Raw genomic sequence first — 22,349 nt, 5'->3', positions numbered from 1 at the left:
ACGTTTTAATTTTTCTTATCTCATTATTATTTATCTGTTTATGCCTCCATATTATTTCATGTCTATCATGTCAACAACTGATTCATTTCCTAAGCACAGGGCTACTTTAATAACTAATTTTTATTAAATAAATTAATATAGTATTTTAAGATAATTTTAAGATTAAGAATATTTTTTATTAATATAATAAAAGTACAGGGCTACCTTGTTAATATTTTTTATTACATAAATTATTCTTTTTTTTTTTTTCTTCAATTACTAAGTTTACTAATTCAATTCTATATAATAAAAGGACCGGGTTTACAGAAGAGATCTTCTCTTTGCATATGAAAGCAAATGAAATGATCATTTATTGATGATGATGAAGATGATGAAGCACAGTCTCTGCTGCCCTCTGGTGGACACAAACACAAGTGCAGGATCTCAGGGATTTATTATTCCACAGATAAACATTATTACAGTAATATAACACAGAATCATCTTCTGATCAGATCTCTGAACATCTCTGGCGATGAGAGGGACTCGGTTAACTAGCGGGCTCTTGCAGTGTGTGTGTGTGTGTGTGTGTGTGTGTGTGTGTGTGTGTGTCTAAGGCCGGCAGCGCTGGATGAAGCGAGGGTACAGGCAAACGTCCCGGATGTGATGTCGGTTCAGAAGCCAGGTGAGGAACCGCTCCAGACCCAGACCATATCCACCGTGAGGACACGTGCCGAACTTCCTCTGAAACACACACACACACACACACACACACACACACTGAACCAGAGAACACTTCCAATAATTGCATTTCTGTCAAATCTAATGACATTATTCTTCTCAAACATAGAGGAAGATTAAGAATATTTAAAAGAATATTTAACATGTAAATATTGCTGCGTGTTGTTAAATGTAAAATAAAAGGATTCAATATTCTTCCTGCAAACATGTCTTGACTATTATATTATTATAATACACTATTATTAGAAATGCAATAAACATGAATATACTAGTCAACAATGTATATTCATGTTTTTGTAAAAAAAAAACACTTTCAGTGCAAAAGCATTTTTTATTCTCTCCCGCTCACCAAAGCTGCATTTAATTGATTAAAAATACCCTAAAAATAGTGAAATATTATTCTAATGTAAACCAGCAGCTTTCTGTGTGAATCTCTGTTAAAGTGTAATTTATTTCTGTGATGCTCCGCTGTATTTTCAGCATCATTCCTCCAGTCTTCAGTGTCACATGATCTCCAGAAATCATGAAGATATGACGATCCTTGATGAACAAGAGTGGTAATGTTTGAAGGGTTTGCTGTTACCTGGTCGGTGTACCAGTAGTAGGGTGTGGGGTCGATTCCCTCTCTCTTATACCCCTCCAGGAGCTCCTCGGCGTCCCAGATACGCATCGAGCCCCCCACGATCTCACCCACGTTAGGCATCAGCACATCCACCTGAGAAACACACACATTCCCTGAGTCTGGTAGCTCCGCCCACAGCAGAATCTCATTGGCTCATCTATCTGCATGTTTAAACACTGCTGTGTTGTGATTGGCTGTGGCTGTCACCGATTCAGTGAGGCGGCGGTCTTCAGCGCAGCGCTGCATGTAGAAGGATTTGATCTCGGCCGGGAAGCGACACAGCAGGATGGTCTCGTTAATGCTGTCGGTCATCAGTCGCTCAGGGGCTTCTGGGATATCCTGCAGAAGTGACACACACAGACGGTCAAATATCCAAGCTCTCGCAAACACACCAGACTCGGTGAGACACACACCTCTCCAAACTCATAAAACGTGCCGTCGTCCTTCTTGACGTTGTGCTCTTTCAGCCACTCGATGGCTTCGGTGTAGTTCATCCTCTTGAACGGACGTTTGGGAGGCTTGAAGTCCTGGAAGAAGAAGCAAAAAATAAATTTATTTACATACTTTCTTATGGATTTCTATAACCCTTCCTGTCGAGTCAAGTAAAACTAAAAAAAAATACATGAATTGAAATAAAATAAATCTTAAATGACATTTTTTTTATTTAAAGTTGAAGTGGTAAAATTAGTAAAACTAAAATATATCAAGGGAAAAAACATTTTGAGCCTCCATGCTCTTTATTTGTGACAATGCTGTTATCTTTAACTAAAATTAAAATATTTAAATATATGATTAACACTAATTGAAAGAAACAAGGTAAATTATATAATTAAAAAAAAAAAGATTTTATTATTTTTTGCATAGGCAAAATGTCAAATTTTCATTTAAAGCTGAAGTGCTAAAATGACTGAAACTAGAATATAAATGAACAGAAACTAAACAGTTTTAATGAACAAAAACTAATAAAAATCGAAAAGTTACAAAAACTTTAACGTTACATATTTCAATATTTAATCTTTTTTTAAATGTAAATGAAAATTGTTAACTGAAATAAAACAAGACAAAAGAACGTTTTTTTATTATTTATTCCAGGCGTCTCAGGACTGTGATGCTCAGTGTGAGGTCAGGGGTCAGTGTGAGGTCAGGAGGGTCAGTGTGAGGTCAGGGGGTCAGTGTGAGGTCAGGGGGTCAGTGTGAGGTCAGGGGGTCAGTGTGTGGGGTCAGGGGTCAGTGTGAGGTCAAGGGGTCAGTGTGAGGTCAGGGGGTCAGTGTGAGGTCAGGAGGTCAGTGTGTGAGGTCAGGGGGTCAGTGTGTGAGGTCAGGGGTCAGTGTGAGGTCAGGGGGTCAGTGTGAGGTCAGAGGGTCAGTGTGTGAGGTCAGGGGTCAGTGTGAGGTCAGAGGGTCAGTGTGTGAGGTCAGGGGGTCAGTGTGAGGTCAGAGGGTCAGTGTGTGAGGTCAGGGGGTCAGCGTGAGGTCAGAGGGTCAGTGTGTGAGGTCAGGGGTCAGTGTGAGGTCAGGGGGTCAGTGTGAGGTCAGGGTTTCAGTGTGGGGTCAGGGGGTCAGTGTGAGAGGTCAGGGTTTCAGTGTGGGGTCAGGGGGTCAGTGTGTGGGGTCAGTGTGAGGTCAGGGGGTCAGTGTGAGGTCAGGCGTCGCACCGGGTTGATGTCGTAGAGCAGCTGTGCAGCAGGAGACTTCAGGACTCGGTCAACCACGTCACACACCAGATCCTCCAAGCGGCTCAGAAGGTCTTCGTAGCTCATGAAGGGACACTCTGCCTCGATGTGGGTGTACCTGAACACACACACACACACACACACACTGAGCCGCTTCTGTCAGCTCACTGAATGCACACTGAGGTCTCAGACTCACTCGGACAGGTGTCTGCGTGTGCGCGACTGCTCGGCGCGGTACGACTGCGCGATGCAGAAGGTGTCTCCCAGCGCAGGGATGCAGGTCTCCAGGTACAGCTGAGACGACTGCGTCAGGAACGCGTTCTCACCGAAGTAGTTGAGACTGAAGAGTGTGGAGCCGCCCTCCACCTGCGTCTGCACCAGAGTGGGCGGAGTTATCTGAGAACCACAAACAAAAGATTTGCACAATGACTTATGTGCTGAAATATGCAAACAATGGAAGGACTGGAGTGCTGTGGATTATTGTGATGTTTTTATCAGACTCTCATTCTGACGGCACCCATTCACTGCAGAGCATCCATTGATTAGAAACTGACGCAATGCTATATTTCGCCAAACTTGATGAAGAAACACACTCATCCTGATCATGGAAAGCCTGAAAGTGAGTACTTATTTTTTTGTTGTTGAACGATTGCTTTAAAGTCACTTGCCCCATTTCATCCATCTTTTATTTATTAGTCTTCAGTTGCAATTTTTTTTTTTTGAGTAAAACATTTTTCTCCATATAATGCACTTCGATGATCTGGAATCTGAGCGTGCAAAAAAAATCTAAAAATTGAGAAAATCATCTTTAAATCTGTCCAGATGACTTCTTAGCAATGCATATTACTAATGCAAAATTACCTTTTGATATATTAAAGATTGGAAACTAACAAGATATCTTCGTGGAACATGATTAATAACCTAATGATTTTTGGCATAAAAGAAAAATCAGTAATTTTGACCCATGCAATGCACTTTTGGCTATTGCTACAAATACACCCCAGAGACTCGAGACTTGGTCACATATTAAATGAGCAATGGTTTCTCTAGATGACACTCTGATTCCTTGCATGGGATCCTGTAGAGCTCTTTGAAGTCATCATTGAAGTCTATTATAAGGAGAGAAATCCCGGAATGTTTTCCTCCAAAACCTTCGTTTCTTTACCACCGTAGACAGAAACACATGACGATCTGTGAAGACACCTGACCTCGTAGTAGCCCCGGCTGAAGAAATGCTCCCGGAAGCACTGCGTGACGGCGGACCGGACCTTCAGGATCTTGGAGACGGTTTCTCCACGGATCATCATGTGCCGGTTGTTGAGCTGCACGTCCACGTCAGACTCCTCGTTCAGAAGGTTATCAGCGCCGCCGGCCGGAGCCAGACCGATCAGCTCCCAGAAATCACAGTGCAGCTCATGACCGCCTGGAGCCTTTCAGAACAAAACCAGAAACTGTAGAAATCAATCAGGCGTGCGATAACAACAACAACAGAACATGCATTTTAAACCTTTCAACATAGACAATTAATAGAAATCTTCAGTGACCCTGGAGCACAAAACCAGTCTCTGGGGGAATTCATTTGCAAAACTTTAAAGATGATTTTCTCAATATTTAGATTTTTTTTGCATGCTCAGATAAACCATACATCAATGCAGAGATGATTTATTCAGCTTTCAGATGATGCATAAATCTACATTTAAAAAAATGAACACTTAAGACAGTTTTTGTGCTCCAGAGTCACATATTATTATAATTCACATGAATAAATGCGTGAGGGTAGTGTTCTCACCTGTTTGCCATCGGGAACAGGATTCACCGTTCCATACAGAGCCACGGTGCTCTCCGTAGACAACACCAGACCATTATAACACTGACACTGCACACAACACACACACACATTCAACACACACACATTCACCTCATTCAACTACACTTTACTGGAGTTCACTTCTTAAACTCAATATGAAACATAAAGCAACACAATTTGTAAAATATTGAGATATGCTTCAAATATCAGCAAAATTAAACACAATTATTCTATATACTTTTTATAAATTTTTTATACATTAATAGTGTTATAAAATCTATCAATTGGTATATACATCTATTTTATTTTAGCAAAGTTGTATACACATACACACATATATATAGAGCGTCATCCAACAATCCAATAGAATTTTTGCTTTCATTTTTATTTATTTTTAATTAATGCACTGCCCAAAACTTAATCACACATAATTTTTGCTTTTATTTCTATTAAATTATTGTAATTAGAGCATCACCCAGCCCTAATCCTATATAATTCATTCTTACATTTTTATTTAATTTATTAAATTAAAGCAATGCCCAGCCCTAATCCTATATTTAATTTTTTTTTTCACTTTTATTTATTTATTTTAATTAGGGCATCACCCAGCCATAATCCTATATAATTTTTGCTTTTATGTTTATTTTATTTTTTATTTTATGTTTAATCAATGCACTACCCAACCTTAATGCTATACAATTTCTGCTTTATTTTTTATTATTATTTTTTTTAATTAAGGCATCGCCAAAACCTAATCCTATATAATTTTTGCTTTTATGTTTATTTTATTTTTTATTTTATTTTTAATCAATGCACTACCCAACCTTAATGCTATACAATTTCTGCTTTATTTTTTATTATTATTTTTTTTAATTAAGGCATCGCCAAAACCTAATCCTATATAATTTTTGCTTTTATGTTTATTTTATTTTTTATTTTATTTTTAATCAATGCACTACCCAACCTTAATGCTATACAATTTCTGCTTTATTTTTTATTATTATTTTTTTTAATTAAGGCATCGCCAAAACCTAATCCTATATAATTTTTGCTTTTATGTTTATTTTATTTTTTATTTTATTTTTAATCAATGCACTACCCAACCTTAATGCTATACAATTTCTGCTTTATTTTTTATTATTATTTTTTTTAATTAAGGCATCGCCAAAACCTAATCCTATATAATTTTTGCTTTTATGTTTATTTTATTTTTTATTTTATTTTTAATCAATGCACTGCCCAACCTTAATGCTATACAATTTCTGCTTTATTTTTTATGATTATTTTTTTTAATTAAGGCATCGCCAAAACCTAATCCTACATAATTTCTGCATTTATTTCTATTCATTGATTGATTGATTGATCGCAAGTAGTAATCCTATATAATTTCTGCCATCGATGACTGTGTAAAATATGAACAAACACACTCAGTACCAGTTTGTCCGTCAGAACACACTGCAGGAACCCGGTTCCATCGCGCAGCACAATAAACAGGAGGTTCTTTCCTGAAAAAACACATATATCTTCACTGAAACTAAGCTTTATGAATGCATGTTCGTGTAGCCGTTCACTACGACTGCAGATTATTCAGGTTGATCGTTTCAGGCTTGTTCGGTAGAAGAAAACGAAATCTGTTCACCTTGTCTGCGTAACCGATGGACCCAACCGAACACCTTCACCCTCTGCTCTCGGAGCGCCTCCAGCTTATCGATCTTCACCTGAACACAACCAGGAAAACTCTCTTTCATATCAGCTACATCTCTGTCTGAATTGCTTTGTGCACTTGGATAAAACGCTTGAAAACACTCACGGTCTTGGGTTCAGGAAGGCTGGGGTCGTTCTCGATGACGATCTTTTTAGCTTCTTCCAGATTCTTCTCTCTGCGTTCAGCATCTTCAGCCTGTCAAACACAGGATCAGACAGACAGGGGTTAAAACAGACATACAGGACGGGAATTATGGGTCTATAGAGGAGCCATGTACCTCCTTCTTGTCTTTGCTCTCGTTCTTCATTTGCTCTCGATTGAAGAGCTTCTTTGTGTTCTTCATCTGAGTCTTAGAGATGACGGCCCAACGCTAACAACACAAACACACCACGACGGTCAAACAAAGGGTTAAACTATTCATGCATACACTACAGATAATCACTACTCCTGTGCCAAGTTACTATTAAACACCTTAAAACATGATCTTATGCAAAATATGCCCATTAAAAAAGACAGGACATGTTGCTAGATTATGATTATTCTCGTTACTGTTAGTTAGAGTAATGTGCTGGATTCACACCTCTCCTTCCTTCTGCGAGTCCACATAGATCACCGGAAAAGGATGTTTTCCAACAAACAACAGAGCCTGAGAAGATTACAGAGAGCGTTGAAGAAACAGGAACAGTTCGTGAAATATGAAATATGGAAATGTTCTGAATCTGCTGGGATCAGGCACCTTGAGCGGGGTCTTAAAGGGCTTCTGCTCGGATCCGTCTCCGTCCTCATCACTGCCGTGTTTATCAGACACATACAGCTCTTCTGCAGGAGACAGCAGCGTCTGTTAGTGCGCTGAGACTCTTCTTTAACCGTCTGATTCATTCATCAACTAACTAATGAATGTGAATCAGTTATATTATAATTGCTAGCAAAATGCTAACAACGTGCTAATCATGCTAGAGACATGCTAATCATGTTAGAAGCATGCTAGCAACATCATAGCTACATGCTAATTACGCTGACAACATGCTAATCGTGTTAGAAACAGGATTAGCAACATGTTACCAAAATAATCATGCCAGAAACTTGGTAGCAACATGCTAATAATGCTAACAATATGCTAACCATGCTAAAGACATGCTAACAACATGCTAATCATGTTAGAAGATTAATAGCAACATGTTAACTACATGCAAATCATGCTAACAAAATGGTAATTGTGTTAGAAACAGGAATAGCGACACGTTACCAACATAATTATGCCAGAAACTTGGTACCAACATGCTTATCATGAGACATGCTAACAACATGCTAATCATGTTAGAAGCATGCTAGCAACATGTTAACTACATTTTAATCATGTTAACAACATGTTAATTATGTTAAAAACAGGATTAACAACGTTACCAACATAATCATGCCAGAAATGTGGTAGGAACATCCTAATCATGCTAACAATATGCTAATCATGCTAGAGACATGGTTGCAACATGCTAATCATGTTAGAAACATGCTAGCAACATGTTAACTACATGCTAATCATGCTAACAACTAGGGGTGTGCCGGTTTCAGAATTGGTGATGACGGTTATGACGTGAGTCAAATGTGACGGTTCATAACATAACCGTCGGGGAGGTGGGGTGGGGGGGGGATAGCGTGTTTTTTATTTTGTTTCATATTGTCTCGCCACCATGCTAGTGGATCTGCCGTAGAGTCAATTGGTTGATCTTGGAGATAGCGGGTTAACTCCGTGTCAGCGCGCGCTCTGATCGGTAAAGGGGCAGAGATTTCAGACCTCCATTTATTAAGGAGATCTGTCACAAAACTCATCATCCGCGCCAAAGTTTTTTGAGCAAATTTCAAAGCCGCACCCGCCCGCCATCCGCTGATTGTTTTGCCATCTATGCTTTGCTGATGCGAGCCGCAAAAAAAAAAAAAAAAAAAAAGCCATTGTCTGTTCTAGAAAGGATGCAGCGAAGATATTTAATGCTAAAGTATGAGGCATAGGCTTACGCTGAGTTTCATTTACAATGAGATGCGCTCTAGTTCACAGTGCAGTGCAAGTGAACGCGGCGCGCTGGTGCTTCCATGTCACGCTTATCATTGTCTGCTATATTTGCTTTTTATTTATTAAAATACATGCAATTGGTTGATGAAACATCTATTAAAATTAAGATAAAATTTGTTCAAAATGAAATTCGTTTTTAAGAAAGGTTTTCTACAAAGCAAAATTTAATGAAGTGGTAAATATCATGTCTGACGATTTACAAAACTTCATTAAGTGGTAAAAACCATGTCTCCCGATATATTGCGCATCTGATGATCCTATCTAAAAAATGAAAATAATTTTTGATAAAAAATGTTTGTAAAAAATATTTTAGTGACACGGTTTTGGCGGTTATAGAGTTCTAATGACGGTGTTCAACTATAACCGCCGGTCTCACGGTTATATACTAACCGTCACACCCCTACTAACAACATGGTAATCGTATTAGAAACAGGATTAGCAACGTTACCAACATAATCATGCCAGAAACGTGGTAGGAACATGCTAATCATGCTAATAATATGCTAATCATGCTAGAGACATGGTAGCAACATGCTAATCATGTTAGAAACATCCTAGCAACAAGTTAACTACATGCTAATCATGCTAACAACATGGTAATCGTATTAGAAACAGGATTAGCAACGTTACCAACATAATCATGCCAGAAACGTTGTAGGAACATGCTAATCATGCTACCAATATGCTAATCATGCTAGAGACATGGTAGCACCATGCTAATCATGTTAGAAGCATGCTAGCAACATGTTAACTACATGCTAATCATGCTAACAACATGGTAATTGTGTTAGAAACAGGATTAACAACGTTACCAACATAATCATGCCGAAAAAGCAACATGCTAATCATGTTAGAAGTATGCTAGCAACATGTTAACTGCATGCTAACAACATGCTTATCATGTTAGAAACAGGATTAGCAACATGTTACCAACATGCTAATAACAAGCTAATCATGCTAGAAAAATTCTTACAACATGCTAATCATATCAGAAACATGTAATATTCATAATGTCAGAAACCTGCTAGCAACATCCTTACAGAATGTTAAAACATCCTAGCATCGTAGCTAGACGTGGATGATAATCTAACAGTATGATTCTGGGCAGCTAGTCAGTAAATCTGGTTCCATGATTAGCGCTAAATCGCCATCAACTGCTTTCAAATGGAGCCGTAGATCACAGACAAGCTACGCAACATAGTGTTCATCATTGCCTTTGATTGATTGATTGATTTAGCATTTAGGTATGTTACTGTGACAACACAGCACGGTGTTCGTCAGAAGATGTCGCTGTTTTACCGTCATATATATCTTTTTACTATTGTAAGCATAACTGTTGCAAATAAACTTACATTTTAAATTTTAAAAAGTTTTTAAAATATACTATTTAATATATATATATATATATATATATATATATATATATATATATATATATATATATATATATATATGTGTGTGTGTGTGTGTGTGTATAAAATGTATATTTTTTTATTCAGGTGGCCTGAATATCTGCTGACGAACACCGTGCATAGTTTTCATGGGAACATTGCCTTAATGCTGAATCAATCAATCTATCTATCAAAATGTTGAACTTTAGATCTGTTTCAAACTTTCACAACTAACGTTACTTAAAAATTTCAGGCCAGCTTAAAGGTCGTCTCAATTATCTTTTGTATCTAGATAATAATCATGGGCGTGTATATACAGTATGAGATATTGATCGGCACATTCTGATGCAACCCTCTGCAGAGATTGAACAGATTTAACCCCTGCAGGAGTAACGTTATAATTATGTAAACAAGTACAGTAGAACGCTAATAAATATCAATATTAGTGAAGTACAGTGATATAAATCGGGGTGTTTATCTAGTATATCGATCTATATAAATACATCATTTGGTACAATACTACATAATAAGAATAATTATAGAGAAAAATCAAGTATGCATCGCGTGCTGCAGTGTGTATGTGTAGAATAGATCAGTTATAACAGGACAGAACGATCTGACGCAATCCTTTATCATCATCATCATCATCATCATCAGACTCACTGATCGACATCCTTGCGACGCCCTCGTCCACAATATCCGCCGGTGAATACACTTCGGTTCGGTTCGGTTCGGGGGGTGTTTTCAGGTAAACGCTCCGTTAATCGGTTCGGTGTCTCGCTATTCTTTCACCGCACACACGCGCACGAGCCGCCGGGGACGCGTGCGCAGGAGGAGCCGTTATGGCAAGCCAATAGGTTCAGAATTACTCTTTTGGCCTGCTATAAACCGTTTTGTCGCATCGGGCGGGGATTGGCTCATTCGCGAGATGACGCTTTTTCGGGAAAGCTGATTGGTTGGGGTGATGCGAGAGGGCGGGAGTATGAATAAAAGCGAGTCGAGTTGGTTGCTTTCTGACGTCGGTCAGTCACTTTTTTTTTTTTTTTTATCTTTGATTATATCAATAAATTGTAACAATTTATTCCACATAGACAAGAAAGAAGAACAATCTTTATATGTAGACAGTATTAAAGAGAGAGAGAAAAAACATGCATATAAACAACTAAACAATAGTTCAAATGATCTTCCTTCTTTTGAGCATTGCTTTATAGCTGGGCGGTTCTGACATATGAATATACTTTAATGTGCATGATACTGATAAAGATGAAATATATATTTTACTATTGTTAATGTATATGGGAGAGTTTCATATTCATAAAATGAAATGGTCAGACTACATTCAAATTTTTCTCACTTTAAAAATTATTTTAAGCTTTATTGTAATGCTTTAGAAACCTTGCTATGCTTTGACCTTGTAGCAAAATTTTTTATTTTTTATTTGAAAATTATATGTAGGCTATGTATATATATGTATATATACATACACACACACACACACACACACACACACACACACATATATATATATATATATAGCCTACATATAATTTTCAAAGAAAAAAGAAACATTTTTGCTACAAGGTCACATGTACATGCGCATATATATATATATATATATATATATATATATATATATATATATATATATATATATATATATATATATATATATACATAGGTGCGTGTGTGTGTGTGTGTTTGCACTGGTTTATAGCATTTTTGTTTTGTTGTGTTCTTCTGTTTTGCAAATGAAAATTCTCATTGTATTGTTCGTGTTTATGGCATTAATAATTAAAAAAAAATACATAACATGCTTTTAAGTAGCAGAAAAAATAAAGAATGCCAACCAGAGACTAAAAAAACATAAATAAATTAAAATAAAATAAGTCTAAAGCACAAATAAATGTAGAGGTTAAAAAGTTGTATACATTAAAAAGTTGTATACATTTTTTTACATTACATAAACACCCTAATTATGCTCATTTTTAATAGATCAGCCAATGCAGTGGTCGGAATCTCAGTAAATGTAACAGTTAATTCTGAATCTATTGTGTTTTATAATATATTATTTTATGAAACCAGGAATAAATCCATTTTTAGATCCTGCTCATGTTTTGGTCGTGTTCGGCCCTTTACCATGGCAACTTGGAAGGAAAAAATAAACGTATGTTCTGTAATAGAAGAAAATGAGATATTTTATCCTATGTGTTATTTTACTTTCGTTTTATGTAGTTAGATTACTTTTGTATCTGTAGTCCACCCAGTTTTTGAGTTCGCTTGTTAATTTTAATGGTAGTTTTACACCACAATAAAATTATAAATAATAAAAAAAATCATAGAATATTCATATAGATACAAATACGATAATAAACGCAAATTAATAAAAAACATAAAATACGCTCAGGACAAATGCTTTTTGCGACAGCTCAGGAACAGTTCCTGTGATGACGCACCCATGCACCGCCCCCTTTGACGAAGGCAGGCTGGTTGACCAATGACAAACGAGAAGAGTCGTCTGTGATTGGTCACCCCCACTCTCCTCGTCATCACTACACAGGAAGTGTGATCCGGGAGAAGCGTCGTGCCGCGCCGAGCTCGTCAGTGATTTTGGGTCAATCTGAGCGATTAGAAGCGATTAATAGCGCTGATCCGCGACGCGTTCCCCGAGTGTTCGAGTCATGGTCGGGGTGAAGGTGATCGGGAAGGACTCGGAGTTCCAGGCGGAGCTGACCGGCGCGGGATCCAGACTAACCGTGGTGAAGTTCACCATGAGCGGGTGAGAGAGTGTGTGAGAGGCCGCTGCAGCCGAACCGGGAAAACACACACACACACACACACACACACACACACACACACACAGAGAATCTCTCTCTCTCTCTCTCTCTCTCACACACACACACACACACACACACACACACACACACACACACACTCACACACTCACACACTCACTCTTTCGCTGTCCGTCAAACTCACTCACTCACTCACTCACTCACTCTCTCTCTCTCTCTCTCTCTCACACACACATGCACACTCACTCTTTCACACACACACACACACACACTCTTTCACACACACACACACACACACACACAAGCACACACAGAATCAGAATCTCTCTCTCTCACACACACACACACTCACACACTCACTCTTTCGCTGTCCGTCAAACTCACTCACTCTCTCTCTCTCACACACACATGCACACTCACTCTTTCACACACACACAAACACACACGCACACACTTACAGAAAGTACTGCTGTTTGTTTTCAGATCACTTGAAGAACATCAGAAGTCAGAATTGAATCTGTGCGGTCATTTTTAATCCAACACAGTTTTTACGAGAAAGAATGGTTTTAATTCTTGACCTGAGATCCACTGTTTACTGTATACATCCTACTGTTGTCTTTCTACCTCCATTTAATTCAATGTTACTTGTTTATATTGTGAAATTTCATAGTAATGATTTTCACACATTGTTTTTCCTTCTCTGTCCAGCTGTCGTCCTTGTGTCAGAATAGCTCCAGCGTTCAACATGTTGAGCAACAAATATCCTCAGGTAGTGTTTCTGGAAGTCGACGTCCATGTTTGTCAGGTGAGAGAGCGCTTGTTATCCAATGTTTGACTAATTCATGCTATTCCAAGATCCAGCCATCAAAACATCAGCTTGAACAATAGACTCGATCTAAAACCATAACCCATTTGGATCATTTAAATAAATGTCAACTGAGATAAAAACAATTTAAAAACATAATTTCGAACCTAAACCTAATTTTTCATTCCTGATCAAAAATGATCAGGCTTTAAAAAAATAAAAGCTTACGAATCTCTTGTATTATCACCAAATCTAGCATTCAATCAACTTGTTTTCTTTCGATTGGCACAGGTTTTGGATCGGATTGATCGTAGGCCTCACTGATCTGAACTTATTCGCCAGTTTTGTGGATAATTGGGAAAATAATATCACATCAGTGACTAATTGACTAATAACTTAAACTGGACAGAAACAGAAAATGAAGAGAGAAGAAGGAAGTAAAAACTCCAATAGGATCTCAGTGATGCTGAAATAAAGTGACAGTGATTTATTTTCCGTCTCTTAGGCAACAGCTGCAGCTAATAACATCTCAGCGACGCCGACGTTCCTGTTCTTCAGAAATAAAGTGCGTGTGGACCAGTATCAGGGAGCAGACGCTTCGGGCCTGGAGGAGAAGATCAAGCAGCACGTGGAGAACGATCCCGGGAGCAACGAGGACGCCGATATTCCCAAAGGATATGTGAGGACATGCTGATCGAGACTGTGTGTGTGAGACTGAGTGAGACCGTGTGTGTGAGTGAGACTGTGAGAGTGAGACTGAGTGAGAGAGTGAGTGAGTGTGTGTGTGTGAGAGTGAGTGAGACTGTGTGTGAGAGTGAGACTGAGTGAGACTGTGAGTGTGAGAGAGTGAGACTGTGAGTGTGTGTGAGACTGAGTGAGAGAGTGTGTGTGTGTGTGTGTGTGTGTGTGTGTGTGTGTGTGTGAGAGTGAGACTGTGAGTGTGAGAGACTGAGACTGTGTGTGAGATTGAGACTGTGAGTGTGTGTGTGAGACTGAGTGAGAGAGTGAGACTGTGAGTGTGTGTGAGAGAGTGAGACCGTGAGAGTGTGTGAGAGTGAGACTGTGAGTGTGTGTGAGACTGAGTGAGTGTGTGTGTGTGTGAGAGTGAGACTGTGTGTGAGATTGAGACTGTGAGTGTGTGTGTGAGACTGAGTGAGAGAGTGAGACTGTGAGTGTGTGTGAGAGAGTGAGACCGTGAGAGTGTGTGTGAGTGAGACTCTGTGTGAGAGTGAGACTGTGAGTGTGTGTGAGACTGAGTGAGTGTGTGTGTGTGTGTGTGAGAGTGAGACTGTGTGTGAGATTGAGACTGTGAGTGTGTGTGTGAGACTGAGTGAGAGAGTGAGACTGTGAGTGTGTGTGAGAGAGTGAGACCGTGAGAGTGTGTGTGAGTGAGACTGTGTGTGAGAGTGAGACTCTGACTGTGAGTGTGAGTGAGAGAGTGAGACCGTGAGAGTGTGTGTGAGTGAAAGAGTGAGACTGTCTGTGAGAGTTAGACTGAGTGAGACTGTGAGTGTGAGAGAGTGAGACTGTGAGTGTGTGTGAGACTGAGTGAGAGAGTGAGACCGTGTGTGTGTGTGTGTGTGTGAGAGAGAGAGAGAGTAAGACTGTGTGAGAGTGTGAGTGAGACTGTCTGTGAGAGAGACTGTGAGTGTGTGTGAGACTGAGTGAGAGAGTGAGTGTGTGTGTGTGTGTGACAGTGAGACTGTGTGTGAGAGTGAGACTGAGTGTGTGTGAGACTGATTGAGAGAGTGAGACTGTGAGTGTGTGTGTGTGAGACTGATTGAGAGAGTGAGACTGTGAGTGTGTGTGAGACTGAGTGAGAGAGTGAGACTGAGTGTGTGTGAGACTGAGTGAGAGAGTGAGACCGTGAGAGTGTGTGTGAGTGAGACTGTGTGTGAGAGTGAGACTCTGACTGTGAGTGTGAGTGAGAGAGTGAGACCGTGAGAGTGTGTGTGTGTGTGTGAGTGAGAGAGTGAGACTGTCTGTGAGAGTGAGACTGAGTGAGACTGTGAGTGTGAGAGAGTGAGACTGTGAGTGTGTGTGAGACTGAGTGAGAGAGTGAGACCGTGTGTGTGTGTGTGAGAGAGAGAGTGAGACTGTCTGTGAGAGTGAGACCGTGTGTGTGTGTGTCTGTCTGTATAATGGCATGGGTATGACACAGGTATTACAAGGAGAGGGTGACTTATGAGGACATAACCCATGTCTCCATTTTTCAAAACACTTATAAATCATACAGAATGAGTTTTTTTGAGAAAGTAAAAATGCAGAAAGTTTCCTGTGAGGGTTAGGGTTAGGTGTAGGGTTGGTGAAGGACCATAGAATATACAGTTTGTACAGAATAAAAACCATTACACCTATGGGATGAACACACTTTACACAAAAACAAACGTGTGTGTGTGTGTGTGTGTGTGTGTGTGTGTGTGTGTGTGTGTGTAATGGTGTCCCGTGTGTGTTCAGATGGACCTGATGCCGTTCGTGAATAAAGCGGGCTGTGAGTGTCTGAACGAGAGCGATGACTGTGGCTTTGACAGCTGTTTGATCAAGGACTCGTCGTATCTGGAGTCAGACTGTGATGAACAGGTCAGAGCCTCGTGTTCCTTTAACTGTTTCCAGAAACAACCGCAGGATTCACACACTCTTCTGTCAGCTCAACCCTGTCAAGTTCATATTCCCACAATTTAACTACAGATTCACATTCGGTTAACAGTTACATGACTTGCAGAGAAACAAATAAATATTTACTTTAAATATTTTTTTGTAATTTTGTTATTTAATTTGATATTTTTTAGGATTTAGATAATAATTATTATAAATTAATAACTTATTTTCAGGTTAAAATTTTATAGGAGTAGTGTTAATAAAGTATTTTTTTAATATATTGTCATTGTTTTAATAATTCTGTTTTCGTTTACATGTTTTATTAATATTATTATTATTAATGAATTATCAATTGTCAGGTCAATTTCGTTTTATATATATTTTTTCCACATAGTTCCAATAGTTTGATTTAAATATTATTATTATTATTAATTACTAATTGTCGGATTGAAAAGTTATATATATAATATGTATTTATATTTATGTGCCATTATAGTTTTTATTTCATTTTATTTGGATTATTATTCATGTTGCATGTGCTTTTGTAATGTAGGTGTAATTTATTTTTAGTTCTGATGCAGTTTCCAGTCTATTACTTGGCATGTATTTTCAGTATTTCCTTCACTGTACGTTAAACTGAGAGTAAAACTGTGACATCACATCAGATGAGTTCCCCGAGGTCACATGATCTCACGACTGATCCTTCTGTGTTTGTTTGCAGCTTCTGATCACAATCGCCTTCAATCAACCCGTCAAACTCTTCTCCATGAAGCTGCTGGCTGCAGAACTCGGTAATATTTCAGATTTACAGATATTATATATATATAATAAAATCAGTATAAATGGTCAGGCATTTGGGGTCAGTAAGACTTGTAAAAGAATATTTTTAAACAAGTCTCAAGGCTGCATTTATTTGAACAGTAATATAGAAAAAAACTGTAATATTGTAAAATGTTTTAACAATATAAAATAATGTTTTCTATTGTAATATCGTTTAAAGTGTAATGTATTTCTGTGATGCTCCGCTGTATTTTCAGCATCATTCCTCCAGTCTTCAGTGTCACATGATCTTCAGAAATCATGAAAATATGATGATTCTGATCACAATCTGATCACAAAACACTTTAATAGATATCCACATAGAAAACAGCAGTTTTACATCAGAATAATATTTCACTATTTTCCAGATTTTTCCTGTATTTTTGATCAAATAAAGAAGAGACTCTCAACCCAATCTTTTGATCTGCAGTGTGTGTGAATAGACAGGGCACAGTAAAAATGATCCGATATTCTGACGCACATCTCAAGTTGATCTGTTCAGAGCTCTGATGTAATGTGTGTCCTCAGCTCAAGCCCCGAAGAGCGTCAAGATCTTCATTAATCTTCCTCGATCCATGGGGTTCGATGACGCCGAGAGAAGCGAAGCCACGCAGGCGCTGGATCTGTCCGAGGACGACTACAAAGACGACGGCCTCATCCCGCTCCGATACGTCAAGTTTCAGAACGTCAACAGTGTGACTGTACGTCACAACACACACACACCGCTTCACAACACACACACACACACCGCTTCACAACACACACACACCGCTTCACAACACACACACTACGCTTCACAACACACACACCGCTTCACAACACACACACACCGCTTCACAACACACACACACACACACACCGCTTCAGAGCAGCTTCACACCAACATCTAGCCATTCAAAAGAACCGTTCAGGAGAGAAACAATTATTTAAATAAATACTAAATAAATATACATGAACAAATAAAAGCTCTGAATACAATAATAAAAAATAACAAATATTTTATGGGGAATTTTTTTTATAAATGACTAAAAATAAATGAATATTTAAATAAAAAAGTCTGTATTTAAATGTTTTTATTGCAATATTTCCATAGAGAAAAATAAATTAATAATAAGTAAAACTGTTTAATTTTTGCAAAATAAAAACCCAAAACATTTTGATGGAAGAAAATAAACAAATATAAATTATAAATAAATACATATATACTACTCAAACCTAAGTTTTTGCAAAAAAAAAAAAAAAAAAAAAAAGGATGTAAATTTGGTAAAGAATAAAAAATTTAAATAAAAATTCAGAATCTGATTTAGTTCAGAATAACAATATTTCCAGAATTTTTTTTATATATATATATATATATATATATATATATATATATATATATATATATATATATATATATATATATATATATAAAACACTAAAAGCAGAAAGTACAAATATTCAATTTGAGCTTCTTAAAATACTCCTGCATTACATCAGTGTCCAGATAATTTACAAATGTCTCCAAATCTTTATAAAAATAGACTGTCTTCAAATGCTCATCTTAACTCATGATAACAATATATCAAGGGAGAAAAAAAATTAAGTTGATGCAAATAAATGACTAAAAACATGTCAAAATACTAACAACGTAATGTTAGCAACCCCGAGATCCAGATCATTTACTAAGTCTCTTTAATTGTTCATATTTAATGTTATGACATGCTTATGGTTTAAGAAGCTTTTTGAGAATCTGAGAGCTTGATTTCTAAGGTGTTTCTGTGTTCAGGTGTTTATCAAGTCCAACCAAGGAGACGAGGAGACGACGAAAGTGAACTACTTGACGTTTATCGGGACTCCTGTCCAGGCCACGAACATGAGCGACTTCAAACGGGTGAGTAAAGAGTCACCGTCCGGCCAGTGTTTACTCCACGTGACGGAAGTTAAACCTGTGTGTGTGTGTGTGTGTGTGTGTGTGTGCGTGTGTGTGTGTGAAACAGGTTGTGGGTAAGAAGGGAGAAAGTCACTGATGAGGAAAAGACGACAACATATTGCTGCAATCTCTCCACGGCCAACATGACTGGGTGTAATCACCCGAAAACAGACACTGAGGAGCGCCAGATCCATCACTGAGAGAGCGAGAGAAGACACAGCGTTGTCTCGATAAGGCCCTGGTTCTCTCATTTTTATCTGAAACGTACATGTAAATAAAGTCGATCCTTTTTCAAAGGCACGTGGCTACTGTTGTTTATCAGTACTGAAACTACACCCTTTTTATGATAATAAATTTCATCTAAAAGCATGAATGTTGATTTTTTTTTTCTTTTCTTGCTGCTGTTCCTCTTCTGGCCGCTGGGTGTCAGCAGACTCCACGCAATCGGAGCGCGTTCACAAACCATCGCATGTGTTTGCAACATCATCTTTACATTTGTTTGAATCATACAATTTGAAAGAAACGCGAAATGTGGACAGAAATGATTTGTAATCGTTTGAATAACGCAGTGTCAATAACTGCATTAAAATACTTTTTTTCTTAAAACTACGTTTTAAATATATCATAAACTTCATTATTTGGGAATATATATGCTCAAATGTCATTTTTAAGTACAAATTTTAAATATTTTGTTAAAATAAATCATTATTAGTTAGATTAATCAAATAGGCTTTAGCTAATGAATTCGACTAGCTTGTTCATTTTATTTTCTATTTATAACTATTGTTACATTATTAACAAAATGAGTTAGGAGAGCATATTATATTTATAATAATGAAGTTAAATGCGCATGATTAGTTCATTCTCGGATTCATGTTAAATTTAGTCTCTTATTAAATCAATTAAGGTGAATAATTGAAAAACTCGCGCATAAACATTGTATCTAAATAGCTTACACTTTCAGATCGGCACTTCGGAGCCTGTTCGCGACTCGGTTGATTCAGATCGGCACTTCGGAGCCTGTTCGCGACTCGGTTGATTCAGATCGGGACTTCGGAGCCTGTTCGCGACTCGGTTGATTCAGATCGGCACTTCGGAGCCTGTTTGCGACTCGGTTGATTCAGATCGGCACTTCGGAGCCTGTTCGCGACTCGGTTGATTCAGATCGGCACTTCGGAGCCTGTTCGCGACTCGGTTGATTCAGATCGGCACTTCGGAGCCTGTTCGCGACTCGGTTGATTCAGATCGGGACTTCGGAACATGTTTGAGTTTTTTTTTAATTCAGATCTGGACATCGAAGCAGGAAGTGTTTGTCAAACAGTTAATTGGTGATAAATTAATATTTGGACTTGAGGCTTTTTTTTTTACCTGTGGATTCAGCATGTACATGGACCCACACACAAAGGTGGACACACTCTAGATGGGTGTGCCAGGTAGGGTGACCACCCGTCCCGCGTAGCGCGTGCGCGCACAGCGTTTGAGCCCAACATGCCTCCCACAAATTGAGACTGTGTCATGCATAATCAATGCGTGCTCAAAAAAAGTTGGTCGCTATATCTGGAGTCACCAACCCGTCGATCGCGGTCGACAAGTCGATCTTGGAAGCATTTTAAGTCGATCGCGAAGATTTTTCAAAATCTGAGAAAAAAAGGTGCGAGTCTGTGGTGCGAGTTGGAAACAGACGAGACATTATATACTTGACACAACTGTTTTAAACTGAAAACCAGACCATACAACTGATTTAGACGCGGGTGCCCGTGTAATGAGATGTAGGCTACTTATATCCGTCTGCTCGGGCATGATTGTTTTAGGCCTGTAATTGATTGATTATTGAGGTAATAGGGATGGCACGGTTCGCTGAAATAAAAAACCAAACCGTTCGGTTCACCAAACACGGTTCGGCACGCGCTTCAACTTAAATCTGACAAAGCATCTGTAATATCATCTGTAATATGTCTTGCTATAAATGGCACGTAAAAAAACAGGGTTCAGCTAATAAATGTTTCTGTTGATGCATGCGCATTCTGGCTTCCCAGACATTACAAAAACATGAAAAAAAAGATCTATAACTACATTTTGAAACGACTTGCAAATTAACACTAGGAGTATGGTTGGAAGCAGTGTGACAAAAATACTATCCCATAATTTTGCACAGTAATCTGACAATAAATGTGGCACACCCAGATGTTCATATGCACACCCAGAGTCTCTTTTCTGGCTACACTACTGATTCATTCAGAAGAAAGTGTGAGCTAATGCTTTCTCCTGTTAGCTAGAATGATCTTCCATTGATGTTGGTGCTAATTTGTTCTGTGCGAATTTAACTACAAAAAACAACCATGGTTTTATTGTAATAAAAGTTTAGTGACAGATACAAGGTTAATTTGTGGTTAACACAGTTTGACGATATTAATCATGTTTGTAGTTTTATTTGTAGAAGAAACGTGGTTAATTTTCGAAATAGGTTGCTAAAAGCGTTCTGAGGGACTTAGCTGTGTTAAATGGTTGCTCACCTATGCTTTGTCTGAAATTGCACACTTCCTTTTACTATATAGTAGGTGAAACACAGTATGTGAGGCGAGTAGCATGTCACGGTTGGCGAAAAGTACTTCTTCCGGCCGGATTCAGAAGTGTGCATTCGATGGACATCCCATGAGGCCACGGGAGAGGATTCATGCATGGCAGTGAAGCGACGCAACTGACGCAGGTAGATCATGTGACATTAACAACATGGAAGATGTATATTTCATACATACTACACATTCATACTACATTGAACTTTTTTAATGGTCATGAAGTAAATTCGAATGTATTACCTACTTATGATCGGATGCATCGCTGATGATTTTAGCGCATGGCTAAATAGTTATGAAGTTCTAAGTGGTTTTAGCAAATGGTTTCTATGGTGTTCTGAACTAATTTCAACACATTGCAAAAGTGTTGCGAGGTGTTCTGAGTGTTATCGTTTCACCGCATTGCTCAAGCGTTGCCGTGGTGTTTTGAATGTTTTTAGCATGCTGACAAACGTTGCCATGGCCTTCTAATTGGATTTCAGTGCATATTGTGTTTTGGGCGGTTGCCAGGGCATTGCTATGGTGTTCTGAGTGGATTCAGCACGTTTCCATGGTGATTTGAGAGGTTACAGCGTGTTGTCATGGTGTTTTGAGAGGTTACAGCGCGTTGTCATGGTGTTTTGAGAGTTACAGCGTGTTGCCATGGTGTTTTGAGAGGTTACAGCACGTTGCCATGGAGTTTTTTTGGTGGTTTTAGCATGTTGCCATGGTGTTTTGAGAGGTCACACTGCGTTGTCATGATGTTTTGAGAGGTTACAGCGTGTTGTCATGGTGTTTTGAGAGGTTACAGCGCGTTGTCATGGTGTTTTGAGTGGTTAGAGCGCGTTGTCATGGTGTTTTGAGAGGTTACAGCGCGTTGTCATGGTGTTT

At 38.5% G+C, this 22,349-nt stretch overlaps 2 protein-coding genes across 2 annotated transcripts; one reads left to right on the top strand and one right to left on the bottom strand.

Annotated features, from left to right (window-relative positions):
• Nucleotides 1–414: 414 nt before the first annotated feature.
• Nucleotides 415–10,836, bottom strand: LOC113078474 (asparagine--tRNA ligase, cytoplasmic-like). Its single transcript, XM_026250779.1, has 15 exons — nt 10,644–10,836; nt 7,261–7,343; nt 7,105–7,170; nt 6,802–6,894; nt 6,630–6,719; nt 6,459–6,537; nt 6,254–6,324; nt 4,802–4,888; nt 4,221–4,442; nt 3,209–3,408; nt 2,995–3,130; nt 1,753–1,866; nt 1,547–1,678; nt 1,301–1,432; nt 415–720 (listed from the first exon to the last, which is right to left on the bottom strand). The coding sequence occupies exons 1-15, from the start codon at nt 10,651–10,653 to the stop codon at nt 589–591; spliced, it is 1,647 nt and encodes a 548-aa protein (XP_026106564.1). The 5' UTR covers nt 10,654–10,836; the 3' UTR covers nt 415–588.
• Nucleotides 10,837–12,520: 1,684 nt separating this feature from the next.
• On the top strand, nt 12,521–19,206 carry LOC113078466 (thioredoxin-like protein 1). Its single transcript, XM_026250777.1, has 8 exons — nt 12,521–12,756; nt 13,481–13,577; nt 14,083–14,256; nt 16,035–16,157; nt 16,897–16,966; nt 17,523–17,695; nt 18,763–18,867; nt 18,974–19,206. The coding sequence occupies exons 1-8, from the start codon at nt 12,659–12,661 to the stop codon at nt 19,001–19,003; spliced, it is 870 nt and encodes a 289-aa protein (XP_026106562.1). The 5' UTR covers nt 12,521–12,658; the 3' UTR covers nt 19,004–19,206.
• Nucleotides 19,207–22,349: the final 3,143 nt, after the last annotated feature.

The sequence above is a fragment of the Carassius auratus genome, unplaced genomic scaffold (assembly GCF_003368295.1).
Source record: "Carassius auratus strain Wakin unplaced genomic scaffold, ASM336829v1 scaf_tig00025783, whole genome shotgun sequence".
In the NCBI taxonomy this organism is placed as follows: Eukaryota; Metazoa; Chordata; class Actinopteri; order Cypriniformes; family Cyprinidae; genus Carassius; species Carassius auratus.
The sequence above is the reverse complement of the archived record's forward strand: the minus strand, read 5'-3'. Positions and strand labels throughout refer to the sequence as shown.